Source organism: Octopus bimaculoides, chromosome 2 (assembly GCF_046866305.1).
Source record: "Octopus bimaculoides isolate indiv1 chromosome 2, ASM4686630v1, whole genome shotgun sequence".
NCBI classification, from domain to species: Eukaryota; Metazoa; Mollusca; class Cephalopoda; order Octopoda; family Octopodidae; genus Octopus; species Octopus bimaculoides.
The window spans coordinates 125736765-125757400 of NC_142929.1; the positions used below are offsets into that span (position 1 = coordinate 125736765).

The following is a 20636-nucleotide window of genomic DNA, read 5'->3' on the forward strand; positions in this document are numbered from 1 at the left end:
CACTGATGAGGTCACAGAAGTGTGACGAAAGAACTCTGGCCGAAATAAGATTAAGATTAAGATTAATGTAATATAAAGCTGAAAAAAAAAAATTAACACCAAATATACAGTGCGTGTGTTTTTATTGGCTAAACTGGCAATATGACCATCCCCAAGTACAACAACATCTGTTTCAACACACGATTTCACATAAAAAATCTTGCAAAACAAATATATATATATGTATATATTCATATATATGTGTGTACATATATGTGTGTGTGTATATATATGTCTGTATTTATGCATGTATAAAATATATATGTATACTAGCAGAGGCACCCGGCGTTGCTCGGGAATGAAATTGTTGCTTATATACTTGAAGAAAAAAAGGCAAAATATGCTGTATAGAAATTTGAGGACATTCTGTAGATGGACTCTCAGATGAATGATGGCTGGGCACCTCTCATGAATGGGGAAAATTGAAGATGTGCCAAAAAGCCTCATTGGTACTTGGAAACTTTTACGAAAATTAAAATGGGGATCGTTGCCAGTGCCCCTAGACTGGCTCTTGTGCGGGTGGCACATAAAATACACCATTTCGAGCGTGGCTGTTGCCAGTACCGCCTGACTGGCCTTCGTGCAGGTGACATGTAAAAGCACCCACTACACTCTCTGAGTGGTTGGCGTTAGGAAGGGCATCCAGCTGTAGAAACTCTGCCAAATTAGATTGGAGCCTGGTGTTGCCATCCGGTTTCACCAGTCCTCAGTCAAATCGTCCAACCCATGCTAGCATGGAAAGCGGACGTTAAACGATGATGATGATGATGATGATTAAATGAAAAAAATGATTTACGTGAATATCCTCAGAAGAGTAATTGAAATAAATGGCGATTGTGGAGCCCCCCCCCCCCACGCACGCACGCACGCATAAACACGTTTGTCTTTGTAAATATGTTTGTATACATTTATGTATGTGTGTGTTTGTAAGAGACAGAGTATGAGTGAGAGAGAGAGGTTTGTTGTCATATATACGTACATGCATAAATATACATACATCTTTGGATGTATGCATATGATAACACAGCCCTTGACTCACTCACACTCTGTCTCTTACAAACACGCACGCGCGCGCGCATACACACGTGTGTCTTTGTAAATATGTTTGTATACATTTATGTATGTGTGTGTTTGTAAGAGACAGAGTGTGAGTGAGTCAAGGTGTGTGTGTGTGTGTGCATGTGTATGTGTGTGAGACAGAGTGAGAGAGCGGTGTGTATGTAGTATTTACTCTCTCTCATACACATGAACACACAAAATAGAAAGTGAAGCTTTTTGCAGTTGTTATGTCAATACCGGAAGTTGACATTGAGGAACCTTTTTAAAGAAGTGAATCTTAAATATAATCTTAAATATAAAGCAATATTATTTATTTTTAATTAAAAAAATCAAATGAAGAGCCTAAGATTTATCCGAGGTCAAATTATTCATGCATTACAAGTATGGAAGCATTTGGTGAAGTCAATTATTTCATGTGAAAAGCGATTACACACACATCTCTGTTTTATATATAGTATAGATAGATATAGATATGTATACAGATATATATACATAGATATATATACATACATATATATGTATCTAAACATACTTACATATATATACATGTATATATGCATATATATATACATACACACACATATATATACATATAGGTATATATATATGTGTGTGTGTGTGTGTGTATGTATGTATAAAATATATATGTATATATGTATACAATGGGCTTCTTTCATATTCCGTCTACCTAATCCACTCACAAGGCTTTGGTCACTGTTCTTCATGTGATTGGCAGAATGTCCTTCTTGGGGAATAAAAATAGAAGCTGATGCTGATTACATCTAAAAGAAGATGCTTTATTTCCCTTCACCTTTAGTGGATGTAGCTTTGACCAGGAAGAGCTGAAGTCCTCAGATGATATCCAATGATCATCGGGTTTTCAACCCTGAACATATAACACCCTCCCATTGGTGGGTTGGAAGTGGTGGCTAAATCACTACTCCTCGCTTCTCCTGGCTCTCTTTTGTTTCATAACCAGCAAGAAGCCCTTCCTTCTATGTCTCTCCCATCTTACATACAGCTGCCTTTCTTTCTTGTCATCTCATTTCAATGCCTGTAAGAACTGGAAATAGAATTCTATGACTGAAGGCTATATAGAGGAAAACTGGTGGCGTGAAGGGGCTTTGATTTGGGTTGGTATACTTTCATTATGAAAGATATATATACAATATAGGCCCTTGTAATAAGTGATATGAAGCAAAGATTGAAATTGTAGATAATAATATGTTAGAACAAGTAGCAAGATAAATTTTATTCAATGCATAGATACTGAACAGTATAGATATAAAGGATAAAATCCTTTTTTCTTTTTAAAAGCAGAAAATTTTGTCGGCAGCCAGCCATGAGGATTGAACTCACATCCCTCTAATATCCGGTTAGAATGCTTTACCATTTAAGCTAAACCACCTGACCGCCAATAATTAGTAATTCTAAATAAAGCTAGAAACTACTTGTCTTGTGTTTTGTATTGATTTTTGTACAAATCTCTATTTTGATACAGAAGTTGCAGAGAAAGTCCTTAACCAATGTCTTTCTACTTCTGGTAGTCCAGACAAACCTGATTATTCTATAACCTTCACCTATAAATACTTGGACGACACCTACACAGATTGGAAGGTTGCTAGGAACAGTGATGTAGCCTCATCTTCAGGTATGTACCATATGCAGTTTTAAATATCAGGATTTTAATGTAAATCTCCATGTAAATTGAATTCATGAAACCCAACAACATTTCATCAAGGTGCCATGCAGTGGGACTGAACTCAGAACCATGTGATTGGGAAGCTAGTTTCTTACTACTCAACCACTCCTGCACTTGAGAAAGTAAAAATACAAAAATATGTTTTCACATAGCAAATGTTTTTTATATAATAGTTTTACTGAAAATATATTAGTGTTTGTTCTCACAATGCCAGTTTAACGCACACAGCATAAAAAAGAGGAAAACAAATATCATACTTTACTTAAAGGTTCTCACTTAAAAAATAGTTTTTATAGAATAAATTTTAGTTTAGCCAAAAGTTTAATGTTAATGTTAAATTATCTTAGTATATAACTTGATATGAAACAACACTAACACACATGCACAGAAAGAGAGAGAGTGAGAGAGAGAGTAGTATATTAATGATAATAACAAGGCTAGTCAGAAGAAATGAAGGAAGTGTTCCTTAGTTTATTCATATACAGGTATAGAGAGTCTTCAAATTTTCCAAGGAAATGAAAGAGAATGAAATGAAGCCAAATTAACTAAAATAAAATGAATATGAAAAATTTCTCTACCTGTATATAGATAAATAGAGGAACAATTCCTTCATTTCTTCTAACTAACCTTATTATTATTACAAATATATATATATATATATATATATATATATACTCTTTTACTCTTTTACTTGTTTCAGTCATTTGATTGCGGCCATGCTGGAGCACCACCTTTAGTCGAATCAAATCGACCCCAGGACTTATTCTTTGTAAGCCTAGTACTTATTCTATCGGTCTCTTTTTGCCGAACCGCTAAGTTACGGGGACCTAAACACACCAGCATCGGTTGTCAAGCGATGTTGGGGGGATAAACACAGATACACAACATATACACACATACATATATATATATACATATATACGGCGGGCTTCTTTCAGTTTCCGTCTACCAAATCCACTCACAAGGCTTTGGTCGTCCCGAGGCTATAGTAGAAGACACTTGCCCAAGGTGCCACGCAGTGGGACTGAACCCGGAACCATGTGGTTGGTAAGCAAGCTACTTACCACACAGCTGCTCCTGCACCTATATATATATATCATATTAATATATATATATCATATTAATAATATCAATCATATATTAGTAATATATAATACTCAGTGTACCACATACGAGGGTTGAACTGTAAAACTGTGAAGTGAACTTCTTAGTCATACAAACCATGCATGCACCCATATATTCATGCACTGCATTGCTCATCTTATTTTCATTTTCTTATTCAGGTTTAAGTTATGATGATGACTTTAAAGTGACACCGGATGCACTTCCTTACACCACAAACATGACCATGTTGAAAAAGAACCATCCTTTAAACATTATGGTAAACTTTAACTTTTTATTTCAACAGCATTTAGTTCCTCTGTTCAAGTAAGCAATGCTTGGTAAACAAGTGGACAAATATATTTTGTTTTCGAATCAACACGTATCAGGTGTGGTTAATTCTGAAAATCTGATCTGGCATTGTTGAACGTGAATTTTATATTTTGGACTAATTTTTGTCTGGCAAATCCTTAAGCACTGCTGATATTAATGTGCTGTGATGGGATTTAGACTAAAATATTTAGACACATTTCCTTTCTGATATTGGAAGAAAATTTGATCTTGAAAATTTAGACAGTAGAGTGACATGCCATTTTCTCATTTGGTAAATTTCTTTCTAAGCACATCTACTCTATTGTCAGTCAAGTGAAACCTGCCGTATTTAGTGCCAAACAAGATAAAAATCTCTGAATTGCTTGAATTCACTGGCAGATTTATGGACCAGAATCAGTAACAAAGTTCCACATTTCAATAAAGTCATTGAATGAGAAGCAAAAGCAAAGAGCCATAGAACAGTATGTTCACAATGCTCTAGTCTACTCATACAAAAATGAGTACCAATGAACTAGTGGTGCAGCTCCCTCTCCATCCAATTGTCATGTTTTGAATGTTTTTTCCTGGGTCAAAGGTTAGAGAGCAAAGAGGGTGTTTGTCTTAAGCATCTTAAATTATTTGCAGAAGTGTTATACAGGCTATTAGGTCATACTCCACTTGCTAGTGAGGGCTAAGCTTGTCCAAAATCTAGTGAATTCATGTGCTTGTATCTAGTCTGGTATTAATGAACTTGTGTTAGTGTTTATATAATTACTAATTTATTATAAATAGGTAAGGTACGAAAGATACTAAAATTTTATAAAAGTATTCACAGTCTGTCAGGAGTATTTATTTTTTCAGTGGCTTCTTAAACATTAATGTTGTGAAAATATTATTTGATTGAATTGTAATTTCTGGTCTTGGAGAGCTTGCAAAAACCATGGGCACAGCTCTTATTCCAGATGGATAAAAACAAAACAAAACAAAACAAAAAACCCCTTGAAAAACCTGTAATTTTAATCAAGAATAATCTTCCTCTTCAGATAGATTTAAGAATAATTTAATAATTATTTCAGATAGATTTAAGAATAATTTAAGAATAATCTTCCTCTTCAGATAGATTTGGCTGCTGTTTCTCAAATATTGCCCCTTGTTAGTTTGTTCTAGTGTACTACAACAAAGTGTTGTTATTCTCGGGTCAGCCATGTCAGACAGATATACTACCAAAGGTATTCTTGCTTTAACTGTGCTATTTGTTTCAATATTCAATTGCTGATTGTTTCAAAACCTGCTGTTTGGATCCACAAAAATTTCAAGCACTTGGTCAAATATTTTGATAATTTTATTTGAATATAGAAAATGTTAATATTCTAATTTAATAAAAATTAGAATAACCACTTGACTGAAAACTTACATTGCTACACAAGACTCTAACTGAACATCTGTGAATCTCCAGTACTTTTGATACTAGTCATGGATATTCATGAATGAGTGAAAACACATCACTGTAAGTGACTTGAATTAAATATCATCTCTTTATGTCAGCACAACTGAAGACTGGCTTATGATATGGCTGCAGTTGTCATCACACAAACATCTGCAGTAGTTATTTTCACAAGGAACAAGAAAAAAATTTACGAAAAATATATCATTTGCATAAAAGTTCTCTGCAATGGCTTTCATTATCTATGTAACAATTTGGCAGATTCTCTGTATATATATATATATATATATATATCACCTGGATCACCTGGATCGGCCAGGCTGTCTAGTGCTGGATTGGCCCCCACTGGCCACTGCATTTGGTCCCTCTCCCTTGTGCTCTTCTCATTGCCCTCCATGTTGTTCCAAACATCTTTCTTAAATTTTCTTCCCAACTGATTGGAGGTCTTCCAAGTGGTCCCTTCCATTTGTGAGGGTACCACTCGACAACTGCATGGGTCCACCGATGCTCTGTGAACCTTGTGACATGACTGGCCCATCGTTGCTTTGCATGGTGGTATTGACCTATTGCTATATTGTTGTTCTTGAACATGCTTTAAGATAATAATCTTGACTACATACATGCACACACACATGCATTCACACCAATACATTTCCCCACATCATCTACCTAATTTTTGTTTTTGATTTCAGGCTGAGAACAACCAAGAAATCTTACTCTCTCATCCTGTTGTAAAACAACTCCTGAGTTATAAATGGTCTTCATTCGGAGCACCCCTCTACTATGTGAATCTCTTTATTTATTTGATCTTTCTCACCTGTTTTACTGGTTACATTTTGGAAGCAAAACCTCCTGTTCCGTAAATATACTTTCAACTTATTATTTCTCTTTTACATTTGATAGTTTGACAATAAGTTGACAATAAGCCAGTCAATTTGACAACAAGTCAATAGGATTGTTGTTACTACTACTCCACTACTGCCATTGTTGTTTAGCTCCAGGTCAGTTCAGATTGAGTAAACCTGTGTTCAAAATATTCCGGTCATAACTATTCAGTCTTTTCTGCTGAAGTTGACTTTGCCTTTCATTCTTTTAGGGTCAATAAAATAAGTATCATGAAAGCATTGAGCTGGCAGAATCGTTAGCACACCACGTGAAATGCTTAGTGGTATTTCATTTGTCTTTATATTCTGAGTTCAAATTCCACTGAGGTCAACTTTGTCTTTCATCCTTTTGGGGTTGATAAATTAAGTACCAATTGCATATTGGGGTTGATCTAATCGACTGGCCCTCTCCCGAAAAATTTTGGGCCTTGTGCCTACAGTAGATAAGAATAAAATAAGCATCAATTGAGCACTGAGGTCAGCGTAATTGACTTAACCCCAACCTGAAACTGCTGGCCTTGTGCCAAAATTTAAAACCAACATTTCACCAGTTTCACAAAGAACACTACGTCTTATAGCTGTTTGATTATGGTAAGTGACCATGTCCCATACGCTTGTTCTCAAATGAGATTTCTTCTTTGTATTATAAACCAGAAAACAACATATTAATATTCAATTAGTTTGAGATTCTTTCATTGAACTACTTATGTTAACTTGTTCTGAGTGTCAAGTCAACCAGCTCCGAGAAATAGAAGCAATTATAGTATAGTTAAAAAGAAAAGGCAAAGAAAGACGATAATAGCACATCTAAGGACCCAGAAGCTGGAGTGTATCTGTGAATGACTTTTTGCCAGTCAGATGAATGACCTTTGACCAGATGTGGTCTAGGATGTCTATGCATTTAGCAGCACCTACCTATATGTAAAATAGTTTAGTTATCATCATCATCATCATTCAGTGTCCATTTTCCATACTGGCGTGGGTTAGATGGTTTGATGGTAACTGGTAAGCTGGAGATCTGCACCTGGCTCCAGTCTGTTTTGGCTTGGTTTCTATGGCTTGATGCCCTTCCTAATGCTAACCGCTCCACAGAGTGTGCCAGGTGCCTCTCATGTGTCACTGGCACAGGTGCCTTTTACATGTCACCAGCACTGGCCATGACTGATTTCACTTAGCTCAATGTGTCTTCTCAAGCACAACAAATCACCAGAAGTCTCAGTCACTTGTCACCACCTCCATGAGACTCAACATCCGAAGGTCATATTCCACCACTTCATCCACATCTTCTTGGGTCTACCTCTTCCACAGGTTAGATTTCAGCACTTTTTTATGCAGCTGCCCTCGTTCGTATGCATCACATGACCATACTAGTGCAGTTTTCTCTCTCACACACTACATTGGGTGCCTCTCACACCCAATTTTTCTCTTAAGACAATTACACTCCATTGTACATGCACACTTATACCGTAATATAAATGTTTTATAAACAGAAATAAGTGATGGAAATTAAAAGCAACATTCAAATCTTCCATATCCATCCTAAAAATTCTACCTGTTTTATGTTCAAACCAACCAGATGCAGCCTCTCACACCTACCCTACAATGTCCATCTAAAAATAAACAATCACATTAAAAAAATCTCAAAGCTATGAGATAATACATAATTAATTCAAAATAATGTGAATAAATGATCATTACATTTGATAGATTAATCTGAATACTAAATGGGTTAAATGATTAACTTTTATCAAAATTATAATTTACTGCAAATTTAAGACATTCCTATTTTCCGTAATAATTACATTTTAAAGTTTTCATTATGTATTTTTTTTAATTCTGAGAAATCTGGCTGAAGAAGAATATGAATAAATGTTGGAAAATTTGCTATTTCAGTAATGCTGTCTACTATAATGAAACACACAGCTGTTTCAATGTTCAGGTGAACGACGGATTCTTTATTAGTTACGGCAAATATGTGGTCATTGTTCTTGGAGTCCTGATGTTATTACGAGAGGTAAGGACATAGGCAAAATGCCTCATTTGCTAATATTGAAGCTTATCTTTGCATTATAATTTCCTAGTCTATACTTATATCTTTTCATAGATCATTTGTGTTTAAAAGAGATATTTTGGTTGTTTGCGTTAAAGACTAAACAAGTTGAACAAATTGAAATCAACGCAATAATAGAGCATCAAAATATCAATACTGTGAAGTTAGTTTTAATAACTTTCAAAGTTAAATTTTAAGCAGCACATCTTACTGTGTGCTTCTCCTGTATAAAAGAATCAGGCTACGTTTGTCAGTTTTGTAGTTATGCCATTAGGAGATTTTATTATAAACTCTCCAAAGTTTTCCATTCAGCTACAATATTACATTAACATGCTCAGTGTTAAGTAAATGATGATAGTCACACAATTGCAGAAAGAGGACATCTATGGATTATTGATAAAGAGTTTGCAAATCCAGTCTCCAAGATACACTTTCAGCTTCATACCTATTATTACTCCCATTTGTATGGCTGAATCTGGGTTCTTGGAGAGAGAACACAAATCTTTAATTCATACTCTAAAAATGATTATAATATCACTTTTATTAATGTTGGTAAGGCTTGGGTAAATGGTTTGCTCATATTGTAGAACAGATAGAAAGATATATTTTTTTCAATGTGTAAATACTGATAGAACACTATATATAAGACAAAATATTTTAAGGGCAGAAAATGTTGCTGGTAACCAGTTGCTGACAAATTTTTCTGCTCTTAAAAGATTTTATCCTATATATAGTGTTCTATCAGTATTTACGCATTGAAAAAAATATATCTTTCTACTTGTTCTACAATACATTTCAACGCTTCAAAAACAAACTTACATTTGTTTACATATGATGTAATTTACTCATATTAAATTAATAATATTAAACTATTTGGTTTTCAGACTGGATGATAATTCATAATGTTTCGTATTTGATGGTATATAAGAGAGCATCCCCCCACTCAAATCACCCTGGGTACTATATGCACTAAAACCCTTATTTTCTAATTATGGGCTGCTGAAATACATGTGCATCTAATATGCATCTTTTATGCCATCAATTGCAGAAATAATGAATCATTACTTATATTTCTTATTATATTTTATTTGCTCCTTCATATTCTGTTTTAATAACACTGCTAATTAATATAATATATTCTGTTGTGTCTGGGGAGAATCATTTTCTTATTGTGCCTTAAAATTTAACACACTCACCGGTAAAATAGTCTATTGATAAGGTTGCAAGACGCAACGAAAATTTTAGGAAAATAAAAAGAAAAATAAGTGGAAATTTTACCGGTGAGTGTGTTAAATTTTAAGGCACAATAAGAAAATGACTCTCCCCAGATATAACAGAATATGCTTCAACACACAAAATCATAAAAAATCTTGCAAACCAAATCCAAAAACGAAATAATATAATATACTTACACATTTATTTGGATATTATAGGAAAAAAAATGCATGTCAATGTTTCTGATGTTAATGTTTCCATCATTATATTTTCAGATCTTCCAGTTAGTTCAAGCTGGACTTGGCTATTTAACCTATGTAAATCTCCTAGATTGGCTCACCTACCTCTTTGCTATTCTTTTTGTGCTTGGCTTTAGTCAATGTCAACAGCAAGTACTTTACATTGAGGTAAGACTGATTACAGTTTATTTTAAAGTTATATTATTGAAACTGAATCTATTTAATTTATTTCCTTGTTTTATACTCACTTTTCAATACCAGCATAAGGAGAATGGCTTTTTGTTGTTGAATTTTTGTGTGCTGTGCTCAGAACTGGCTCCTGTGCAGGTGGCACATAAAATACACCATTTTGAGCGTGGCCGTTGCCAGTACCGCCTGACTGGCCTTCGTGCCGGTGGCACGTAAAAGCACCCACTACACTCTCGGAGTGGTTGGCGTTAGGAAGGGCATCCAGCTGTAGAAACTCTGCCAAATCAGATTGGCACCTAGTGTAGCCATCTGGTTTCACCAGTCCTCAGTCAAATCGTCCAACCCATGCTAGCATGGAAAGCGGACGTTAAATGACGATGATGATGATGATGATGATGTTATAAGAGTTTGTTATATCTTGGTAGGGTCATTATGCCAATAAACACATGCACTGAGGTGCAACAATATCTGTTTCACATCAAGAATCTTGCAAACCAAATGCAAAAATAAATAGATCTCTTCTTACTTCTTATTACTAAACAAGTGGTACATGTGATCGATCAAGCAAGGAGAGTTAAAGCAAAATTAAATGTCTTACTCTAAAATAAATTATGATAATGATAATGCCTACATAATTATAAGTTTTATGTCTTTTCTTTTTTTCTCATAGTTTACAATATAATTTGTTAATATTATTTTTAATTTAATATGAAAAGCAAATCACTATATTTATTCTTCCTTTCTCCCTTTTTTTTATTTAAAGGAGTGGCAATGGAATCTTGGATCAATAGGAATATTTCTAGCATGGATTGATTTGGTGCTCTACGTACAGAAAGTACCTCGTTTTGGCATCTATGTTGTTATGTTTACTGACATCCTATACACATTTATACAGTTTGCTGTTGTCTTCTCTCTCTTCATTGTTGCATTTGCATTTGGGTTTTTTGCCTTATTGCGTCAACGAGTAAGTCCTTTTATATATTCTCTCTTTACTCTTTTACTCTTTTTACTTGTTTCAGTCATTTGACTGTGGCCATGCTGGAGCACCGCATTTAGTTGAGCAAATTGACCCCAGGGCTTATTTTTTGTAAGCCTAGTACTTATTCTATCGGTCTCTTTGGCTGAACCGCTAAGTTACAGGGACATAAACACACCACCATTGGTTGTTAAGTTGGGGGTACAAGCATATACACATGCATACATACATATATACATATATACATATATACGACGGGCTTCTTTCAGTTTCCATCTACCAAATCCACTCACAAGGCTTTGCTTGGCCCAAGGCTATAGTAGAAGACACTTGCCCAAGGTGCCACAAAGTGGGACTGAACCCAGAACCATGTGGTTGGTAAGCAAACTACTTACCACACAGCCACACTTGCGCCTAATATTTTTTTAATACAAATAAAGTGGTGACTTGGCGGAATCGTTAGCACACTTGGCAAAATGCTAAGCAGCATTTCACCTGTCTTTATGTTCTGAGTTCAAATTCCTCTGAGGTCGACTTTGTCTTCCATCCTTTCTTATATATATATATATATATATATATATTTCTGTATATCATCATCATCATCATTTAATGTCCACCTTTCATACTGGCACAGACATATGTATATATTATATGTATATATTATATATATATATATATATATATATATATATATATATATATATATATATATATATATATATATCATCATCATGAATTTATAAATATTATGTGAATGATAGTATTTTGAAAACAAAAAGGTTTAATATTTAATTTCATATATGCTTATATATGTGTGTGTGTGTGTGTGTGTGTGTGTGTGTGTGTGTGATAAAAACTTGCAGTTTGATTCTGATTAAAATATCAGAAACTTCAGAGCAAAACCCCACACTACATTTCACCTGCATTTAGCTTCTCATTCCCACTGTTTGTTGTTTAAGTTTTCCTCTACCAGCATGACCAGAGTGTGAAATGCATTGCATTTTATTATATGTAAGATACTAAATTATCTTCTTTCTTTTCAGATAAATAAGTCACAAGCTGTTGAATTTGTAAGTAATTTCCTTTCTCATTTAAGCTCAATGATTTAATTGCTTAAATATGCTAATTTTCTATGCATACTTATGTACAATATTATACATCTATTTTGTAATACTCTCCTGATCTCTCTCATGGTCTAGTGGTTAGCATGTTGGACTCATGAGTATAAGATCATGGTTTCAATTCCTGAACTGAGCAGCATGTTATGTACTGCAGCAAGGCACTTCATTTTATATTGCTCCAGTTCACTCAGCTGCAAATGAGTACTAGCTTTGCACTGGTATGTCTTTCTCACTTCAGTTATCTCATGCTCAGTGATCTGCTCAGTCGAGTGGGAAGATCACATGACCGGCCAGACTATCAGGTTTTGTTACACATCACTGGTCATTACGCACTTCACGTTGTTTTAGCCTTCAAATGACACCATCCCACTGGCAAGACAAGCAGGCCAACTTTCTTCTCTGATCGAAAGTGGTGGGGGGTGGGGGTGGTTGGAGCTATGTGAAATGAAGTGTTTTGCTCAAGAACACAATGTGCTGTCTGGTCTGGGAACCAAATCCATGATCTAATGATTGCAAGTGCAACAGCCTAACCACAAGGCCACGTGCCTCCACCACAACTACATCGGCAACAGAAACAATTTTACACTTGCCTGTAAGTGGCTACATGTAAGCTTGTTACTCTCATAGTCAGATCTTTGTGATACAAACATATCTGATACTGTCTCTGATTATTTGATATGAAACATTACATGTTAAAGTGTTCAAATGTAAATTAAAAGTGTCTCTCATAATCTTGATAATACTAAAACTCCAGGGATGTTTCTGTGTAATTGAAATATCCCTAAAATAGTATATTTTATCTTAATTTTTTTTTACATGCTTATTTTCATACCTACCTTCAGCAGTGCAGTACAAATTTTTGTGACATTTGGACCTCTATTTAAACAATTAAACACAATTTTTGTTAGTTATTTCTTGATGAAAAAAAAATATATGGCTTCCATGACATCAACACACATACACACATACAGAATACATACACATATAATCAATGTCCTGGCATGTCAATCAACACAAACACATGTTCGCTATCTGTGACACACACACATACACATTGTCTTCATGCTTTCTAAGAAAAAAAAAACCATTGACAATATTTTAATCATTTAGAAATATTTTTAACTGAATGTGATTTCATCATCCGGAGTCTGTTAATTTCTGTAAAATTTATTTATTTATTTATTTACTTTTGTTTTAAAGTGAAAGAGAGGAGAAAGTGAAAGATGTATGTATGTGAAATAGATATGTGTGTGTGAAAGAGAGAGAGAGAGAGAAAGAGAGACAAAGTGAGTGAAGGGATGTGTTGTCATATATACGTACATACATCAATACATATGCGTACATCTTTTTTGTATGTACATGTGCATGTGTGCATGTGAGAGAGTGAGTGAGTGAGCGTGTGTGTTCTCATGTATGTGTAAGTGGCTCTCTCTCTCTCTCTCTCTCTCTCTCTCTCACACATACACGTACACGTCCATTTCATATACATATTCATGCATCTTTCCCTTTCTCCTATCTTTCACCTCAAAACAAAAGTAACAGGTGATTTTCAGGATAAAAATTGTTAAAATAAAACTTCTACTCATGTAAATTGATTACTATTGTTTGGATAGTTCCAAATAAGTAAGTCCAGAAGTAAGGTTAAATATATACACATGTATAAGTACCGTGAATTCCCATTCAACAAAATGGCAAACAATTTCATGAATACTTTACCAGGCAAGGCTGGGTAGTAAGTCTAGTATTCTCTTAAAAGAAGTGTCTTTTGTTAAAATATTTTTTGCAGTTTTTAGTCACGGGGTAAAGCATTGGTCATGACCAGTGCTAGATTAGCCATTAAGCAAAATAAGCATGTACTTTGGGCATTAAGGAAATGGGGAATCACAGATATGGTAAATGGTTTACAGTGGAAAAGAAATCACTTTAAATTTTCAAAATAGTTTATATGATTGAAAATATAATTTTGAAGTATTTATGGTGTCATAGTGAGGATCTGATTAAAGACTTTGTAATTAATAAAAGCAGGGAAATACTTTACAGATATAAATAAAGTGGTCGTATACATCAATGAATATTATTTTCCACCTTACTGTTAGTTGTGTTTCATTTTGAAGAATAAAAATTTATTTCATGGCTCATTATTGTTTATATTTGGAATTACATATATATGGGGGCTCCCAAATCTTTTATGTGCTTAGGGCCTTTATGGGTTTTAATCCAGCCCTGATCATGTCCTTTTTGCAAGGCCTTTGTGCCAAATGGGAAGGAGAGAGGAAAACATTCTCAAACTGGAAACATGACCCAAATGCCTGCAGCTTATATATATAAATATCTATATATGTATGTATATATATGGCTACATTTATATTTTTTTTCTCCTTGTTTCTCTCCTTATTTCTTTCTGTGTTCCTTTCTGTTGAAGAACGTAGGCTCGAAACGTCAAAGACTTTCTCTATTCCCGAGCATTAAACTAATACATCTATTTGTTGTTTACACCACCTGTCTTTGTCTGTTGTTTTTTTCGTAAATTCTCCCACATATATATATATGTAAAGTGTGTATGTGTGTGTGTGTGTATACATTTGGTTTGTTGGTGTTATATGATAACTTTTAATGAATTGGTTCTATTTTAGGAGCAATTTAGCAATATTGGAAAATCATTGATGAAAACCTTTGTTATGATGATTGGAGAACTGGAATTTGATGATATTTTTTTCAGTCCTGATGATTCCTTACAATTTACTATAACAACATACCTCATGTTTTTAGTATTCTTGATTCTTGGATCGATTATTATTATGAACTTACTGGTGAGTTTCTTTACACTATACATACATTCACCATCATCATCACCATCATTATTATCATCACCATCATTATCATCATCACCATTGTTGTCATCATCATCATCATCACAACCACCACTGCCGCCGCAGGAGAGTGCTTGAACTTAAGGTGAATGAACCGCGAAAGTGAGGTCGACCAAAGAAAACGTGGAGGGGACGGACAAGTAGAGGAGGAGATTGGGAGGATTAGCTTGAGGAGAGGGGATGCCCAAAACTATGTGAGATGGTGAGATGGTGTGAGAGCAGTTGCTGTAAGAGTGAAGGTAATTCCGGCCAACCCCGTTAACGGGGACAAACCCAGATTTAAAATATTGGATATCGATCGATTGATGGTATGCTTGTTTCAATGTCTGTTAACCAAATCCACTCACTAGGCTTTGGTTGGCCCAAGGCTGACTTCACTTGTGCTGGTGCCATGTAAAAAGCACTCAGCCCACTTTGCAGGGTGGTTGATGTTAGGAAGGGCATCCAGCTATAAAAAAACCATGCCGAAACAGACACAGAAGTATATTGCAGGCTTCTGCCTGGCCAGTTCCTGTCAAACCATCTCATCTATGCCACCATGGAAGGAGGCCATTAAATGATGATGATGATGAAAACTATAACTGAAAGCACTTACTCCAAGATGCTGTGTAATGGGACAGAAATTAAGATCATGTGGGTAAGAAGCAAACCACACAGGTATGCCTTTACCTGTGAAAATATAGATTACTTGTCTTTGGTTTATTATTCTGAAGAAATGGGCTCTGTTACTAGTGAGATCACCGTAGCTTTTGATCAGTTTTAATTTCTGTTGGTAAGGAGACATGAACAGTGGGGAATCATTGAGAGTCACATTCCTGGGAAGGAATGACTGAGGGAAGATTTTTTTGGTTTAGGGTCTGAGAAATGGAAGACAGTAGGGATAATGGGAAGAGGTGGGACTGATCAGTTGTTGACTGAGTCATTGAGTGATATACAGTTTGTTAGTTTAAATCAGTGGAGACCTAGCAGCTGTAGAAGCAGGCATAATAGTGGCATGAAAGTGTGGGCCCCCAAACCTATACAAGCTTATAGAGTAGATCCAAAAGTGCTGGCACCATAAAAGTGTTGTCTGGTGGTGGGCTGCCTCCTCATCTCCAGCCATGCTACTAAGGTTTGGCTGAATGGTTAACAATTTTACTTCACAATCAAGAAGTCCCTGATTTGAGTCCACTGTATGGTATCTTGAGCAACTTACTTTATCATAACCTCAGGTTAACCCAAACCTTATGAGTGAAATTAGGTAGACAGAAACTATGTGTAATCCTGTTAGATGGATTATATTGTAATTCAAAATTCCAACTACATTGCATGTGTCATGCTGATTCAGTTTGAGAATTATGTTTAAGGTACATGTGTCTGGAATATTCAACCACATGAGTCAGTTGGTTAGTCGATTGAATGGTTTAAAATTTGGCCCAGTACTAGCAGTTTTTGCAGGGGAGGGGCAAGTCAATTACATTGACACCAACACTTGGCTGGTGTTTATTGTATTGACCCTGAATGGATAAAACAATATCAACCTAGGCAGAGTTTGAACTCAGAACATAAAGACAGATAAAATGCCTCTAAATATTTTGTCCAGTGTGCAAATTTAACAGAAACCCAGATTCTGGTTTCCTTCCTGTACAATACATCATTACTATTATAAATAATATCCATAGTAAAATGTCCAATTTCTTGTTACTTGGGGGTCTTTGGGTGAGACTTTGAAACAGATTGTCTAAAACAAAGCAACAATAATGTAAATAATATTAATAATTGGGGAAGCATCATAGCCATGTGTTGAGAGGAATTTTTGGGGTTTGGATAATTCACCTTTGGAAACATGGGTGTTTTGTTAAACATCCTCAAACAACCCTTATTCAGAGACCTTTTGAGAAGGATGGGCTACTCAACCTGAAGAAAATTCTACTGGTTAACGACCTGCAAGGTCATGCACTGTTTATCTTGATATGAGATAACCATGTCACACACATACAGTTGTGATGCATGTGCCTGGTGTACCCTTATCTAACGGTTAGTCATGATGGGTATACTGGGCTTTGTATAATTGTACCCCAGTTTCACTTTGATGGCATGCACTGCTCTCTCAATAATAATAATAATTATTATGCCCTGATGCAGTACCAGGCAATGGCTCTCATGGCTTTTGATCTTAAATGATTGGAAGTATTATCATGTACATGTTTTGTCTTGTATAAAAGATGGGCTACAGCAAATATTCTTCTCAATACCACAGATTTGCTTGTCAGTTGTTTGACCGTAGCCAGTTGATCATGTCCCTTAGTGGCCGACAATATGTGCATCTCTGATCACGAGTAGGAGTAGTGGAGGTGCTTCACAGCCATGTGTTGAGAAGAATTCTTTGGGATTTGAATAATTCACCTCTAGAAACATAGTTGTTTTGTTCATCGTCCTTAAACAAACCTTATTCAGGGACCTTCTGAGTGGGATGGGCTGACCCTATCTTGTAAAGTCATGTGCTGTTTATCTTGATATGAGATCACCATAGCATGCACATATGGTTGTGATGCATGTACCTGGTGTACCCTTATCAGATGGGTAGACATGATGGGTATATTGGGCTTTGTATATTTGTACCCCAGTGTCACTTTGATGGCATGCACTGCTCACTTGCTCAATAATAATAATAATAATAATAATAATAATAATAATAATAATAATAATAATGTTCTCTCCTACAGGTTGGTTTGGCTGTAGATGATATTAAAGAAGTACAAAATAAAGCAACTCTGAAACGTAGAGCCATGCAGGTATGTATACTCGTAAATGCATTATTTCAGAAAATTGATATTTAGAAATATAAGAAAATTCTAGGCCTGAATACTGACATTAAGGATAATATTCTTACTGTAATAATATTAACATTAATTCATGTATAAATAACTCAAAATTTTTTGACAGCTATTTTTATCTGTGAGATAATATTTCTTTGATCCCTGTTTTGTTTTGCTCTTTTACATCGATTTCCTCATACAAGCAAATTTAACTCTGTTGATACCAGTCAGTCTGAAACTGCACCTGGTTCTATGACACAAACATCCCATATTAAAATGATCTAAATTAAAACCTTCCATCAAAATTTCATGCTGATTTATGCCTCAAATACCAGCTAAATAATGACAAAGCTATTTTATAATTTTCCTTATAATTTTCAAAATTAATTGAAACAAAACTATGTTGTTCAACAGATGAAAGTGGACAGTACCTACAGACTATTAAGGCTTTCTCAAACTGAAAACAATTGTTTCTTAAAGTAGTAGTAGTAGTAGTAGTAGTAGCAGCAGTAGGTTACTGTAGTTTTTAATGGGGTAATATTTTATTCAAGATTATGTTATTCAATATTTTTCTTAGTATGTACTGGAGATGCACAGAGTGGAATTGGTTTTAACCTAAAATAATCTTCAAAGAAGGACTAAATACTTTCACACAATTGTGATAGATTTACGATAATTGTCACAGTGCTTAGCTCTTTTTTTTCTTTTTTTACCTTGTTTGTTTCTTATATTTGATAGTAATGTTTATTTCTTCATGCTAACTGCTGCTGCTACTACTACTACTACTACTACTACTACTACTACTACTACTACTACTCTAAGAAACAATTGTTTTCAGTATGAGAAGGCCTGTGGGTATTGTCCACCTTCAACAGGCTAAGAGATGTACAAAAGTGGTTTATTATTTTCAATGAATCAGTCATTGATATTTCTTTTCTTTTTTGATTAAAAAAAGCAAATAAATTTTCAGTAAATTTTGTGTTAGGTTAAAGAGATGCATCTGATGACATAAAAGACACATGAACATATTAGGTGCACCTTAATTTCAGTAACACGTTTGAGAAAAAAGTTTTCAGTGCTTTAAAGCATGTAATATAGGCTTGTCTTCACATATAGAACCTGGGATGACATTTTTAGATAATCTTTAGGTAGAAAAGAGGGTCTTATATGCCATCAGATACAATATTTATTGTATAGAATTTTTATGTAAAATTGCTACAATAATTTCAGTGTTTATTATTATTGGCATTTAGAAATTAAAAGTCTGTTCTCCTTACACATTTACAGGTGGATTTGGTACTAGACCTTGAGAAAATAATGCCTTTCTCTTTCCATAAGAGAAAAATTATCAAATGTCAAACATTGTATCCTAATGCTGTACAAAGTAACCAAATTGCTCGCCTGTTTCGTATAACCGCATCTTATTCTGAAGATATCAACCAAGTTTTAAATCCTGAGCAGGTGAGTACTACAGAAATACTATTGGATATGTTTTTATATCCTAGGGATAAACAACAATGATGATGATGGTCATCATTTAACCCTTTGCTTCTCCAAAGCATTTTCATGAGTTTGTCCTAAATGTTCATGTTTGTTTTTGGTCTATTAGTTACTCCTTGTTTCATATGTTTTGAGTAACATAATGCTTTCCTGTCATAAATTCCGAGTTACTCTAATGGCTGAAAAAAATTTGGAATGTGTATCATACATGATGCTTGGATACCAGGGAAATGTGTCCTGTGTATCACATATGATACAAGGGACAGCCAAAGAATTAATGTCTGCTTTCCATGCTGGCATGGGTCTGACAGTTTGTTAGAATCTGAGTCAATCCATGCTTAAAGTTACTACCCTTTTTGAAGGATTGGAGGACCACTCTCTCTCAAACATTACAATTTTAGGTTGGTTTCTTTGAAGGATTAGAGAACCACTCTCTCTCAAACATTACAGTTTTAGCATAGTTTCTATAGCTGGCTGCCTATTACATTGTACCACATACATTTTATTAAGGTGTAGTGACACCTAATGCCAGTCGCCATTTTGGTAAGTTCGTCCACGCATGCGCAGGGACATGTCTTCTGGAAGGCATGCAGGAAGTCCCTCACGTGCATGCGTGGTCATCCTATATCAAAGCGTTCCCACCTTTTCTCGACCTCTTAGCGCTGCAGCTTCGAAGACACCAAGTCACTAAGAGCCGCTCCGTCAACTCTACCTTTGAGTCTACACTAACTACCACGGAGCTTGAAGAATGACCTAACCATCCAGCAACGACACTGACACCGTCTTCACACCAACCATAAAGGGTGACCTGGCAATTTCTGTTACCTGAGATGTAGGCTGAGCACCTCATAATAAATATTTGTTATGCTGTTATTCAATTTATTCAGCGTTTTCATTTTTATTGAAGAAAATTGATTGTACGGGATAGGGTTACCCAAGGATGGCGGCCCTATCACCTACAAAGGCTTCAACGCTAGAGAGGGTGTCATGTCTTCAGCAAGACTAAACAGTCCTTTTGCCCTTGCATTGTCTCACTTGTTTGCCAATCACTTTACAGAGTACTCAGTACATTCTATTGTGATGCCAACACAAGCAAAGTTGTCTTGTATCCTGTAAGATCAAGGAGTCCTCACTATT

At 35.2% G+C, this 20636-nt stretch overlaps 1 protein-coding gene across 1 annotated transcript in view; it reads left to right on the forward strand.

The window, feature by feature from the left end:
- The window catches only part of LOC106871015 (transient receptor potential cation channel subfamily A member 1 homolog), a 66634-nt gene that overhangs the window by 40987 nt on the left and 5011 nt on the right, over positions 1-20636 (forward strand). The window contains exons 15-24 of the mRNA XM_089347645.1: positions 2600-2749; positions 4084-4181; positions 6350-6516; positions 8435-8555; positions 10082-10213; positions 10998-11198; positions 12254-12280; positions 14965-15141; positions 17907-17975; positions 19287-19460. Of these exons, the coding sequence (XP_089203771.1) occupies positions 2600-2749; positions 4084-4181; positions 6350-6516; positions 8435-8555; positions 10082-10213; positions 10998-11198; positions 12254-12280; positions 14965-15141; positions 17907-17975; positions 19287-19460 (1316 nt within the window). The remainder of the gene's footprint in view (positions 1-2599; positions 2750-4083; positions 4182-6349; positions 6517-8434; positions 8556-10081; positions 10214-10997; positions 11199-12253; positions 12281-14964; positions 15142-17906; positions 17976-19286; positions 19461-20636) is intronic.